This window comes from Loa loa (genome assembly GCF_000183805.2).
Source record: "Loa loa unplaced genomic scaffold supercont3.105, whole genome shotgun sequence".
In the NCBI taxonomy this organism is placed as follows: Eukaryota; Metazoa; Nematoda; class Chromadorea; order Rhabditida; family Onchocercidae; genus Loa; species Loa loa.
In genome coordinates this window covers 77,979-92,102 of record NW_018108285.1, presented here as the reverse complement: position 1 = coordinate 92,102, position 14,124 = coordinate 77,979, and the positions used below count along the sequence as shown (strand labels likewise).

At 35.8% G+C, this 14,124-nt stretch overlaps 2 protein-coding genes across 2 annotated transcripts in view; one reads left to right on the top strand and one right to left on the bottom strand.

The window, feature by feature from the left end:
• Positions 1 to 365: 365 nt before the first annotated feature.
• LOAG_07757 (hypothetical protein) lies at positions 366 to 4,827 on the top strand (the record flags this gene model as incomplete). Its single annotated transcript, XM_020447531.1, has 12 exons — positions 366 to 390; positions 775 to 869; positions 943 to 1,059; positions 1,232 to 1,356; positions 1,534 to 1,669; positions 1,891 to 2,010; positions 2,103 to 2,373; positions 2,955 to 3,190; positions 3,480 to 3,632; positions 3,922 to 4,041; positions 4,174 to 4,260; positions 4,471 to 4,827. The coding sequence occupies 12 exons, from the start codon at positions 366 to 368 to the stop codon at positions 4,627 to 4,629; spliced, it is 1,644 nt and encodes a 547-aa protein (XP_020302250.1). The 3' UTR covers positions 4,630 to 4,827.
• A 708-nt stretch (positions 4,828 to 5,535) lies between these two features.
• LOAG_07756 (hypothetical protein) overlaps positions 5,536 to 14,124 on the bottom strand; it is a 10,679-nt gene continuing 2,090 nt past the window's right edge. The window contains exons 2-18 of the mRNA XM_020447530.1: positions 11,589 to 11,841; positions 11,024 to 11,153; positions 10,768 to 10,879; positions 10,107 to 10,277; positions 9,881 to 10,010; positions 9,322 to 9,514; positions 9,121 to 9,229; positions 8,942 to 9,056; positions 8,575 to 8,721; positions 8,352 to 8,451; positions 8,048 to 8,169; positions 7,839 to 7,960; positions 7,571 to 7,690; positions 7,295 to 7,493; positions 6,876 to 6,978; positions 6,699 to 6,785; positions 5,536 to 6,603 (exon numbers count right to left, since the gene is read on the bottom strand). Of these exons, the coding sequence (XP_020302249.1) occupies positions 6,944 to 6,978; positions 7,295 to 7,493; positions 7,571 to 7,690; positions 7,839 to 7,960; positions 8,048 to 8,169; positions 8,352 to 8,451; positions 8,575 to 8,721; positions 8,942 to 9,056; positions 9,121 to 9,229; positions 9,322 to 9,514; positions 9,881 to 10,010; positions 10,107 to 10,277; positions 10,768 to 10,879; positions 11,024 to 11,153; positions 11,589 to 11,841 (2,058 nt within the window). The 3' untranslated portion in view covers positions 5,536 to 6,603; positions 6,699 to 6,785; positions 6,876 to 6,943. The remainder of the gene's footprint in view (positions 6,604 to 6,698; positions 6,786 to 6,875; positions 6,979 to 7,294; positions 7,494 to 7,570; positions 7,691 to 7,838; positions 7,961 to 8,047; positions 8,170 to 8,351; positions 8,452 to 8,574; positions 8,722 to 8,941; positions 9,057 to 9,120; positions 9,230 to 9,321; positions 9,515 to 9,880; positions 10,011 to 10,106; positions 10,278 to 10,767; positions 10,880 to 11,023; positions 11,154 to 11,588; positions 11,842 to 14,124) is intronic.

Sequence of the window (14,124 nt, the reverse complement as noted above, 5' to 3'; positions counted from 1 at the left end):
TATATATATATATATATATATATATATATATATATATATATATATATATATATATATATATATATATATATCCGAATGGCTCTTCTCACTTTATCATCACAGCTAAAATTGCATTCCGAAACAATTTCCTGAAATGTTTCGTTTCGTTTTTGACACGGATTGTTTTGGAAGGTGGAGCATAATTCTCGTCGTATTCGCGAATGTTCTGATGGTATCATCGGTTGGTAGGTTGAGTGCCTTTCGTGGTGGTGGCTCTTTTGCTTTTTTATTCTGTCACTTCTGAGTGTTTCTTTAGTAGTTCGACAGTAACGCCAAATCTTTGACTTACTAAAACAGTTTGAAGAGTCTTTCAGCACTCATTCAACATGAATCCATTGTGCTTACAATCTAGTAAGTTACTTAAATTGAAGTTACATTTTAAATCACTTTCTGTTTAAAGTGTTCTAAACCATATTGTTTTTATAACAAGTACTGCTATGGAACTAAGCGCCATCGAGAAAATAGTGAGCATAAATATAAAATGGATTCTGCTATAGCAAACATCCCGTTAATAACCCCTCTTCGCATTCCTCCAGTGTCTTCTCGGTACGACCGTTGATCCCGTGTTTTTATATATATTAAGCTTTGTCTTTTCAGTTTAGCAAGAAATATCGTATACGCTTGTATTTTACTACCGAATTAAATTGTTTCTAACGTTAAATAATAAGGATTGATTTATAACAGTGTCAAACTTTGTGCATTTTTTTTTTTTTTTGTAGAAAATAAAGTTTCTAGGAGCAGTCATTAGTCCTGAACCGGAAGATGTGGAACAGCCAAGCCTGAAAGCACTCGGTTACCATTTTGATAATCATGGTGTTATGAGAGATAAGGTTTGCTTTGGTTGCTTGTATGAGATAGAAACTAATGATCAGTATTGCGGATTTGCAGGTAATATTGTTTCAGAATGAGAAAAGGTATGAGTTCATTGATCAAAAAAGTTATGAGGTAATTGGTTCAGCTGTCACTCAGGAAATTTATCGAATAATGGAAAACCCGCCGTATAATATGGAAAGACAGTATGTATGCTTTTGTTTTTTTGTTGCTTCCTGAAATCATTTCAAAAAACACTTGAGAGAATGCTTTCTATTCAGCTGTCTTGAAGCAAGTCGGGGGGATTATTCAAGACATCAAAAGAATGCTAATGAAGATAAAAATTTTCTTATCACTATGACTCATCGCTACTTTTCTGTAGCTGGACAGTACAAACAGGACAAGAAGTGCATTCATTTTTCTTAGCAGAGATTGGTATCAGAAAGAAAATCTTGTTATACTTATACATGGCAGTGGTTTTGTTCGTGCAGGGCAGTGGAGTAGGAGGTAAGTATTTGGATGGTAGCACTTTCAGACAGTATCGTATTGCCACAAGGAATTCTCCTGAACGTGAATCATGATTTACATATCTTTAAGTATCTTGATTAATTCTGTTTTTCTTTCTTATCCATTTGCAAGAATTATCGGAATAGAAGAAAATTATAATTATTTGATCTTTTTCAGGCTTATAATGAATGAAAGTTTAAATATGGGCTCACAACTGCCATATTTGCGAATGTGCAGAAGTCGGGATTGGGGAGTGATTGTGATGAATACCAACATGAACGTAACTGACAACAATCCTCCCGAACCACTGCCAGTTGGTTTCTTTTCTTTAAGCAAATAATATATGTAATATAATACAAGTAATATATAAGTAATACAAATTATAAGCAAGTAATATACAAATAATATATTTCAGCAAATAATATATGTGCACGGGTGACAAAACCAACGACTGCAGTAATAAACGTTCTTCGGAAGATAAATTTATGCGCTTGTGTTATCATTTGCTGCTAGTGCAGATGAAGTTTATTGCAGGGAAGTAGGACGCCCCTAGAACATGGTATTACCGTATGGGAAAAATACATTGCTAGGTCGAAAGCAAGTTCAATTGCAGTGGTTGCACACAGTGCGGGAGGCACTGTTATCGCTGGCATTGTAAGGTTTTTATAAATCTTGCTGAATTCGTTTGCGAAATCATGAGATCTGTTTGCGTGTTGCTGTATTCTGTTGCAGCTAGATTATTACAGATAGAAAATTATTGGTCAAAAGAATGGATGAAGAGACTGAAATGCGTATGTCTTACGGATGCAGTATTCACGTTACCATCTGTAAGTGTTATGAAATGGTTGCCAGCAATAAAGGATTGGCGAGCATCTCAGCATGCTGAAATAGGCCTTCGAATAGACAACACTGCGATAGATGTAAAGCATCCTTATGTGATTTATGTTAGTGCAGGAACCAGTCAACATGAAGAAACTTCGGCGGTAGCAATTGATGATATCTTCCGATTTATTGATGGTTACTTTGTATGAAGTTGTTTGCAATATCAGTTGAAATTTAGAAAGAATTTATTCGGATAATGTTGTTCGTGTGATACATAGACGATAGAGTTGATGTCTGGAAGTCCTGGTGACATAAGAACGGCATGTATAATGTACATAGTATTGTTTTTCTACCTGGTGATATAAGAACGACATACATGATGCACCATAGTATTATTTCTCTAATGTTATGTAGTTTTTTTTGTGTTATTAGTGTTTGTTTTCTTATGTTATTATTAAGGATGCATTATCATTAATGACATGCATTGCCATTTTAATGAGCATTCTCTCGCTTTATTTGGCTAAACTCCAATGCATCAGTGGATTTTTTTACTTTCCCACTCTGCTTAAATGTAAAAAGGCTGTCTGATTAAAGAGAAAAGAAGGGATGCGATGTAGTAGAGGTGATTATGGGAAATATCGGTTAAGGGAATTTCATTCCTTTGGGATACGCGAAAATCTCTGGTCTTGGATTGACAGTAACTTCACTACAATTTTTAGGAACTGAATTGACTTGAACCTGATGATTGACAAATGATAGCCATTTGTCGATCGCAGAGCAGTCACAGTTTTATCCGAGCGTATCGGAACTGTTAGGGATCTGTTATTATCAATTAGCAGGAAGCGACACTAATATTCGTGTAACACTCATTTCAGATGTTTCGAACATGTTAAGACCAGGTGAACTCGTTACAGAGTGGATGCAGGCGGAGAGACTTCGTTCTCACTTAGAAATTGGTGATTTGATCGAATTTCGACGCGTAATCGGTAGTATAAAACGACGCATTTATACAGTACTTTTCTCTTAATTTGAATGTTACAGCTCGATTTTTTTTTATATTCAGTGATTCCTTAAATATACCGTCTACATACTGTTTTTGATATCCACTGCTATCCGGTAGTGGTTTCAATTCCCAATTTACATTTAAGTATATTGTGGTGTGTGTTTTAAAAAAGTTTTTGTATCTTTTCACGACGAGGAAAGCAAATGTAAATGGAGTAAATACTGTGTATTTATGCTAATTACCTATCGGTGTATATTTTCCTTCAATTTTATTCTGTTACATAATTAAAATATTTGAGCATTGGGGAGTGTTTATCGGTTTTCACGATAAAAAAGCATACGTTGCTCATACAGGGACCGATTTCGGTGATTTTGGCGACAACCTTATCAGCGGTTCTGTTGAATGCCTGGCAACTATCAGAACAAAAGTGTCGTGTAGTAATCAAATACAGGTTTGTACAGTACTTTATAGTCTTTGAAATACTTTTCCACATGTAGGAAACTCGTACGGTTCTAATTTGTTGCAATTGAAATGATCGAGATTGAAAGCGCACCTGTTGACACGTCCTACGCAAGATAGATTTTCATATTGTTGAAAAGTTTTCAGGCCATACTTTACATCCTAATAGAAAATCACTTATCATCAGAGATACGTTGTATAACTGGAAGTTGAAATAACAGTTCAATCCCGCAGAATCCAAAAAGGACGAATTGGAATTTCTGTTCATTAGAATATTTCAGATTCGTCGTGACGAGCTAATAACTGTTGCCAACGGTGATAGCTGCCGGATAAATAATTCACTCGATAAGGAGAAAAGGCCGTTTCCACCAGTTATTGTGGTTGATCGAGCTCTACTTATGGTAATGCTTCACTGTCAGAATTATTTTTGATCATTTACTTCTGTTGCATTCATTAACATACATAGTAAAATAAATAAATCATCATTATCCAGTTAAGCGATACAAATCATCAGTTCATGTTAAACATTACAGATCGGAAAAACTGACTATAATCTCCTGCTAAACAACTGTGAACATTTTGCAAAATACTGCAGGTACGGTTTGAAGGAAAGCAACCAGGTAACGGTTTCCGTCTTTTCACTCTTTTACTTTCAATATCTTTTCTATATACTTTTGTAGTTTCAGTGTTACTTGCTATCTAAGCTGAAACTCATTCTTCCCACTCTCGCCATGCCGCTGAAATAATAGCGACTTACTGTTCATTTTTGAAGTAACTGAGCCGACCCAATGATGGAGCTTGTTCAGTTATGATGCAATAAATTTTTGTAGGCAACAGTTGCGAAAATCATACTTGTAATCTCGGCAACATATTGCATGACGGGTTCACTAGCAGTTTCAGCAGTTGCGGGCAGTCTCACGTATACGTTCGCTCGTTTGGGACGTGATATCAAACAGTTTGTTCCATTCTATCCGGATGTATTATTGTAGTTATCAAGAATGGGCAAAGATGTACATGTGTACTATATGTTTAATTACGTTGACTTACAGATTTGATTTTTTCTTTTTTGTAACAGACTTTCATTTTTTGTAGTGTGACATACATATTCCTGACGGAATCAGAATGTATACGGGTTGTGAATACAATACGATTTGTCAAGAACAAGCAGAAAATACTGATGAAGGAAGAACACATACAAATCTTTTACAATGGCATTGTCCGGATTCACCTAGCACCACCCGGGGAAATAATGTACTTCAAATTAGAATTTTCACGTATCTTCTCAGATTTTCTCGAAGGTTACATGAGGAACTTCTCTCACATCTTTTTCTCCCCTTTTCTATGGTTGCCCTATAAATCACCGCCGAAACAGACCAGCTCTGTTGTTTTAGTAGGTTATACTACATGGCTGGAAGTAATCTGAGTACTTAAACAAAACTTTCGAAATTTCTTGAAACAGGATGACACCTGTAAAAAACATGCAAATGCTCGAAGCGATGGTAGAAAAATACAGACCGATTGACTTCGCGACTCATAAAAGGGACCAGAGGCGGGTTACAGCCGGAGAACATTAGGTGTTTCAGATGGTAAATTCATGCACTCAAACTGATGGGAATTAACTTTCTTTTACGGAAAATATAATCCTTATTTGAAGGATGATGAAATACTGACCAATTCAATGTTTTCATTTATTGCAGTACAGTTTGTACCATGGTAGTACGGCAACACGCACAGATATCAGTGTCGGAAACCATTATCCACTTCCTTTACAGTGAAGTGCAATTTCTTAAAAGTGATAACGGGTCTCTCCAGCAGGTCCCCTGTTCTGTGTCTAATTTGTCCAAATATGCCTAGCGACAGCGAAAAGTATGCGTTTAGAACTTTTTAAATGATATGCTTACGATATTTACAGTGTAAAAATGCGAAACGGAAGGTCAAAACAAAAATCAAGCTTTCACAACATTGTGGATACTTTTCTGATTACCCCTTCCTCCTATATTATCGTCTCCAACGGAAATGGAACCCCTGCTGGATTAGTAAACAAACCGAAGTGAACGAACATTCGGGATAAACTAAAATTTGTGATCTCTTTCCCAAATGTTGCAGCAAAGAACGACAAAGACTAAGCACAATTACAATGTAACGTCGGTTGCAGCAGTCCGGAATTATAATAAACCGGTGCTAACAACACCGAAAGAAGAATCACCGAAGCTGAGTTTCGGCTTGAAATCTATGGGAATAAGACTGATGTCAAAATGCATGACTAAGCGTAGGGGATATCACAACTGCAGCGGAATCCAGTGTTAGAAAAAGATGGGAGAAAAACTTGGAAAACTAAAATACGAAGAAATATTGGCTTACCAATACAGTGAAGCAAAGATACACAACTGATCTACTGAATGGGTCCTTAAAGAAGGCTATAGAAAAGCATAGAGATTGACTGCTCGGTTCACGCTGATGACTAGACAAAGTAAATCTAAACTGCCAGTACACTAGCGTGTTATAACATACAGCAACGAGAAAATCTAATTTGAAAAAAGATCATATAATGGAGAATTCCGTAACAACAAAAAAATTAGATTTGGCTAGTAAGCTCCTTCCAGATATAAAACAACGAAACAACTTTGTAAAAAGATTGGGTTACAAACGCCGGAAAAACACTGGTTTAATGAACGCTGAAGTAAACTGTTGTAACATCAATTCTGTAATTCATAAAGTTGAACTTGTGATTGTTATATCATTAGTAACAACTATTAAAACACATGAAATCTCAACATGCAACAAGCAAACGAACATCATCACATGATGCCCAACGCGTAAATAACACCCACAATCTAAATTCGACAATGACGATTGTGTGAGAACCATCCCTTCGTTCTCTCCTTATTAAGAATGCAATCCACAATTTTTTTTTCAGGATGATTAATCCAATGGATGAAATAAAAATGCTCTTAGTCTCCACTCTGCAAACATAATATTTTAAAAATCGGCAAAAGTCACGATAACATGGAAGTAAAACCAGAAGTTACAGCCTACAAATTACTCAATCGAAACGGACCTCGGATGACTCTTCCAGCCATTCTCGATCTTGAGTTGCTATAAAATCTTTTGCATACTCAGTATCTGCATTTTCAATCTGTTTTTTCTGCAAGCAAAAAAATCACCAGATAGATACAAGTCCACAACACTTATCCATTATTTCATACTTGCATTTGAATTACTCTTCTAAGCTTACCATTGTAATTTCTTCCTCGCCCAAACAATCATCACTACCGTGATTTGCTAGGTCAGTCTCCCATAAATTCACTGATGAAGAATTAGCTGTTCTGGGCTTACACCTATAAAGGGATTAAATAATGCATGCCTTCATCTGGACCAATCATAACTTATCAAGTGAAGCTTAGTTACAAAAGGTACAACAAACTGAATATTCAACAATACTTTTGTAGTAAGTCTTTAAGGAAATAAAGAAAATAATGCACAAAAAATGCCACAAATGTGGGAAGATTACACTACAACATATTAAAATAGCTTCATTATCGAGGTGCGGACGTGACCAAAAAGATACTCGAATGTGAATTGTAATCAAATTACAGTCGACCGGAAAGAATTTTCATTCAAACCAGCTATAAAACAATTTAATATCAAATATACCGATAATTCGCCGGAGGATGAACCGATTTCGAATCTGCTCGTTGTCTGAAGAAATATTTACGTAAATTAGTATTCTGCAAGCGAGGGTCACATCGCCAAGGTTGGTCAGATATAGCATCTGCTGAGTAAGAATTTGATGAATGGGATGACGTACTGTCAGAAAGGCTTTCAAATCTGGATTGCCCATTTTTTTTCGCATCTGCAATGCTAGTACTTTTTCAAAAGAAATTAAAATAATGTAAATACAATTCACTGGTAGCATTCATGAGAATTCACCTCCTCTGTTCTAGCTACATCAATTTTTGCTTGTGCTGCGTACATATTTTCGATACATTTCTTTGCTAATTCGACATCGTCCTTGTTGTCAACATCAATACACCTCACGACTACATATATCTGAACAAAATAGGTTAGATATAGTATCTGCTGGATAAGAACTTGACAAATGCGATGATTTATAAGCAAAGGAATCAACAACGACTAACAGCTTATGCGTATTCCCTAATAGTTACCTAGAAATTACAAAAATGATTGAACACCTTACCTTTAAGCCCTTATTTACTTTATCATGCTTGAAAGCTCGATCTATTTCTAGAACACTGAATGTTAGGACATGCTCGTAGGGTCGACGCATCAGACACATGGGCCCTCCACAGTCTAACCTGACTGAAAGAGAAGTATTTTGGAAATGCACTTGAAAAATGATTCTGTAAAGCCATTTTTTCATTTATAAAACGAGATAAGTAAGATAACCTTCGGGACTTCTGGGAATAGTATTGCTAGATGGAAGTGACTGAAGATGCATCTTATACTTATCGCTGATCAAATGCTTTATGTGTGCATCACGTAACATCGCCATGATTTCTTTCCGTGGACTAAAATGCCAAATATTCTGCATTAAAAGTATTAGAGTATCTCCTCCCCCTTTCGAGTTTCTTTATATTTTCTCTATCACCTTCGTTACTAGACGCACCAATAATGACTCTTACATACTACTAACATACCATCATCTAGCTGGCTTTCAATTTAAAAAAAAAGAAAAAAGTATAGAACGAACGGCTGCCTTCCGAGCTGTTCAGGATATATTAGAGGCAAACACCGCAGAGGGCAATGTTTTTCAAGTCCTGGAGGAGAATCAATATTCCACTGATGTGATACTGCAAATCTTTCAATCATTAATCCGTTTTTTGCTCAGCAAAAATTAGCATAAAAAAAGAGTCACTATGCAGGATGAAAATCCGGTTAAAAATGCCGAATCCTCACGAAATAATGATAATTACCTGGTCTTTCGTTTTTCAGATGGGGTTTCTTCTCATTTCGTCTCCTTCTATTACTGCCATCAGAATACTGAGAAGTATTTTTAAGAATACCGTTTGTTGTTTCGCAAGATCGAGAATCGAGAGGCGGCCATGGACTGAATATCGTTGCTCAAATGCAAATTTTATTAAAGAATGAACAGTAAGCAGTCCGTGCCCACCATATTTTATAACGATGTGTCGAAGAACACATCGACTTCCGATTTTAACTAAATTTTATTTAATAAAATAAAAAGTTGCTTGAATTCAAATACATTCAGACTTGCAATCATCTGTTTCAATTACAATAAACTCGAAAAAAATACCAGAACTGAAACTTGAAATTGCTTACTTCCACCTTTTGGGTAAGGATATGCCTCGTCACCATGTACATACACTCCACCACAATATCCAGGACAAGTAAACATTGTATTGAACCAAACATGCCCTAGTTTCTCTCGATCTTTCTGTAAATATGACCCATTGCCAGAAAAAACAAATAAAACGTTAGTGATGCAAGAATTACCTTACCAAAGTCCATCCCAGACCTTTAAACCACTTCTTCGCATAAAAATCAATCCGAACGTCGCCTTCGATGAATACTCTTTTCTTCGCTGGCACACTCCATCCATAACATCGCCTAGCAACCAATGAATTGTATTTGTAAAGCAAACTTTTATTTGAAAAGAAATATTTGACTAAATTAACTGAAAAACGTGAAAATCAGTTTACCTTGAAATGCAATCTTTGCCAGGTTGTGGGTCGTAAGGATTGAATTGGTCTTCCCCTACAGAGCAGGGATACTGGCTCCAAAGTGCTTCCTCTTCATCAAAATCTCGACCACTTAATCGAAGGGGTCCCGGTATAAATACATCTACATCGCCATTAGCAACTCGTAACCGATATGCTCCATCAAGTAAGATACCTGGGAAAAAGATGTTGCAGGGTAAACCTGATCAGAGAAAAAAAATGCACGCTCTCACAAAAAGCTTGAAGACAAAACCATCAAATAAAATCTTTAACCTACTGATATACCCGGAATCGTACCACAAGAATTTTCTCCACCATTCGCATTTGGTTATCTTTTTGTATTGATGTTTAAAAAGTCAAAATAAAAACAACATTCATGTGTTATTTTAATAATCAAAGCAACAATAAGCATGATGATGGTGGTGATAAGGAGATTCCCGTTTTCTTCCTCCGTAGAAAGACTTGTCCGAAAATTGTGAAAGAGCTCCATAAGACGGAACAAATATATAATGAAAGCAAAAGAGAACATTAAAATGCTAACCGTTCAATCTGGGAGGTCGCTCAAAGTATACACCAATAAGTTCACAACGAAGTGGCATATAATTGAGATTGCGTTTCCTTAAATGTGAAAAATAATAAACGTAACGTCGCTGAGATGGTATGGTTACACCCTGAAAATGTGTTAATTATGGAAACATTAATACAGATCGCAATTTCACCACAAAGCCACATTTAAATGAACTTCTGCAACAAGCATTCGAACTTACTTTATTATTGACTGTCCTCACGATACTGTAGTAATCCATATTTTGCCTTGGTGAATAATAAAAGTTTATATACACGAGATAAGCACAAATCATTACACCCGTACGTCCTTTACCCGCTTTGCAGTGTACCGCAACAACATTCTGCTCATCGGCAGCCAAGTAGTCATGCACCTACAACGAAAGGAGATACACAATCTTTAGCAAAGACAATTAGTAAGTCCAAATGTCTATCCAGTCTTAATCTTTAGTAATATAGTTTGGCAAGCGTTTTTTTCATTTCAAATCGGAAAATGAACAATAGTGAGAAAAAACAAGTTAATCCTTTTCCATCAACTGTTACTTTCGAAAGATAAAAAAAAAGGAAAAACGCATCTCATAGTCCAGTGTCCATGATGCACAAAAAGTTCTATCTGGTACCTAAAGCAAAGAAAAGAGGGTGTTAGTTCGAAAATGAGTTAATCACCTAGAAAACGAATCTGGCCAAGGTACTGATTTTGCTTTATGTTTACTACAAACGATATTGGAGATGATAAAATTTTGCAGAGGATTAGTATTTATGCATCACGAAGCATGAGCGCAAAATTAGAAGAAATCCATTAAGTTGATTTCATTACTGCAAAGAAGCATAAATTTTTATACTACAATTACTATAAAAACTTACAGCACGACAAAAGGGTGCCATTAATTCCAGCCTTGGTGGATGGTGATCATCCATCTCAAAGGTCATCACGCGATTGTGAAAATAGCTCGGGTCATATGCATGTCGCCCACGCCTAAAAAATTAAAGGACTGATAAAGAGCATTTCAATGCGAATTATTTCGCAAAACTTGTAGATTAACAGTTCTTTTTTATAACTGCAGAAATGTGAACACTCTGTGCCGCAGTTTATCGAAAGCAAGAACATGACATTACTCACAAGTTGAAAACCATGTAGTGATCAGCATGGTAACGTTCCAAAAATGCAACTGTTGCTTTCATGCTATTCCGGTAAATCTTTTCTTGATCTATAGCTGGAAAGCCCATTGCAATGATCCGGTCTGTGATATCTACAAATACTCGTAATATCATTTGGTATAAACATACACCTGTTATGACTTCCAAGCCAAACACTTTTTATTCTTTCACACCGACCAGTAGATTTTTTTTCTGCTACATAAACAATCACATCATGCTGGCTGAATTCTCTTATAACAGTACAGTTAAAAAGTGCAAGGATAAAGAGGATGAATGATGCATTTAATTTCACTGGAGATAATTTTTCCGTCATAGAAATTTAAAAGTTGGTAATAATTTTCTAAATCCAGCAGACATGATGCACTTTCCGTTCAAGCTGTAAATAACAAGAACTTACTGAAATCTCTGAATATTTGGCAAACGAAAAAAAAAAAAGAAAAAAAAACTAACTCAGTTTTAGGCTTGATGGCACAACTGTTAATGAAACATAAAGTTCACTTTAAAGAAACTTCGGAATATAAACCTACATGTAAGATCTAAATCGAAGTTATCCTTTTTGTAACGCCTCCTGTTCTGACTGACCAAATTCCTCCATGGATTGCAAATCACATCGGACGTTTTGGATGTTACACAAAGAGCGCTAGGAAGAGAAGATGCTAATGGCAGCGTTCCCATTTCCGGCATCGTTAAAAAAGAAGCAGAACCTGCAGAGGTTGATGCAATAGCCATGGGTTCCGTTATTGCCGCTCCCATCCTATGCGAAGAATCATTTGATCCGCCCTAAATTATTGAGATCACTTTGAAATAAAGTAAGTTTGTCGATTTATCAAATTCTCTGAGCATCGGAGATGAGTAGAAAGGAATAAGAAATGAGACATTTGGAATGTCAAGAAAAAAACAAAACTTCAGCAACCGTTGGAGTAAATGACAAGCCACTTCTTACTTGTTAGAGATTATGGAGACCTAATCGTCGTGAAAATACTACCACTACTGCTGCTAATAATCAAGACTTACTACAGGAGCTGGATTAAATTCTAATTATCCAGAAATAATCTTGATTTTTCTCCGCTGAAATGGAAGAACTTCATTGCTACTTAAATTAATATATAACATCAATATATTCATCACTGCATTTAAAAAAAGAGGAAAAGAAAAATCCTAATTTTTGACCTCAGGAAATCTCGAAAGATGTATGGTAAATGGTGGAGATGAAGAAAAGCAACTGGAATATCATCAATGTACGCCGATGACCTCAACATTAACTCACATTTATCAGATTCTAAATTAATACCCACAGCTGCTGCCGAAAAAGAAACATAAGATGGGGTGATAGAGATGACAAACCAGATATGAACCCTCACTCACTACTCATGATGCTTTTTTCTGATGATATTTAGCAAAAATTACCACCTAATATGAACGAACATAAAATACGTCCATCAGTTTTTTATCTTTTCGTATAAACTCAACCGTTTGTTGCTTATTGCTCTTTTCAACCTAAACCATACAATCCACACTTGATTAAATGCATTTAACTGAGAAGTATGTGCTCACAAACCAGACAATTTTAGCAAAAAAAAAGAACCTTCACATTATATATCACCTACAGAACTGTAGATCCCTATTATTTCATGAGTTATGATTTAACAAAGACGATTACTACAAAAAATGATGAAAAATTGATCAAATGTCATTCAAATGTCATATGACGCATTCAAGCTCGAGACAGTCGTATTAGAAAGATCTTCTCAAAAATTCATATATTTAGATGCGATTTTTACCAAAAACTTTTTAAAAAGGTACAAAATGAGGGCCAAAGTGAAGAGCCAAAATGATAAGACTGAGGAATGCAGAAAGAGGCGTAACTGTTTGCAGTAAAAACTTCATTTTTCTACTACAAGTTCCGTCTTATGTAACTTCCCTCGTGAATGACAGGAATATTCAGCTGCTTCTCTTGCGACTCTGAAGCTTCCATATTTTTCAGCAATAAATCTTTTTGTTCAGTTCCTAACTCATTACTGAGAGTATGTTAAATATGAAATGATACTTTATGTACCCTTTTATTCATCATCAAATTAATATCAGCTACACCTCATTTGTAGAAAATGATGAATTCATAGAATGCATCCACCCGTGGAACAAGGAAAGGAACAGCAGAAGCAGTAAAAGGGAAATTAGAGCCACAATTAGGTTTTGCAGGGAAAAAAAATGAATTTCTCAACTACCTTCTCCATTTCATTTAGCTTTTCAGCACATTTAATTGCTATCACTTCTTTGTTACTACATATGTGTTCGTCCATGATTTGCTCTCTCTATTTCACTTTCCCTCCCTCCTCTTCACTTGTTTTCACTCGAACAACCTTATAACAGAAATGATTTCAAAAACCATTGAATTTGCAACCTTTTCCGTAAAGTTTGAAGAACCAACAAGTGAGAATAAATGATTCGTGAAACGTATGTAGAGTGCAAATGGACTTAACCGAAGCGTATCATTCTAAAAAAGGAAAAAATGGGTGATTGTGTATGAAGACAGAGTGAGAATAGAAGCTAACTCTTCGTCGTATATGCACTTGGCATTTCACTGCAAATTTAGCTGAGGAATAGATAATGGTAATCCGGATCTAATCCAAAGAACTAATTTTATTGGCATAGTTTGTTGACCTATTTCCTTCTTTTCTACATTTTGTTAAATTTTTTTTACGGTCATTCTGCTAATGATTTATTACTTGCTGTCTATTTTCACTTATAATTATCTTAGAATAAGAAAAAGATGTAAGAGGGGATTTTTTGTGGGTCAGTATAAAAGCACTAGAGGCATTTTGGCAAAATCAACAAAGCCTAGGATTGCCGATAGATGTAGTGCAGTTATGACCCAGTTATGATCCGAATTTTGCTGAAAAGGCTAGGAAAATGTGTGCGTGATGATCAGCCATTGGAAGTTAGAACTAACAAAATGAGAAATCACTGAAGCTTGTCCTCTTACAACTCCAAATTGCCCAGGAACTCACCGTCAGTCATCCTACATTAGTTTGACAATTGAAAAGTGGAAAAGCTCAATCAGTG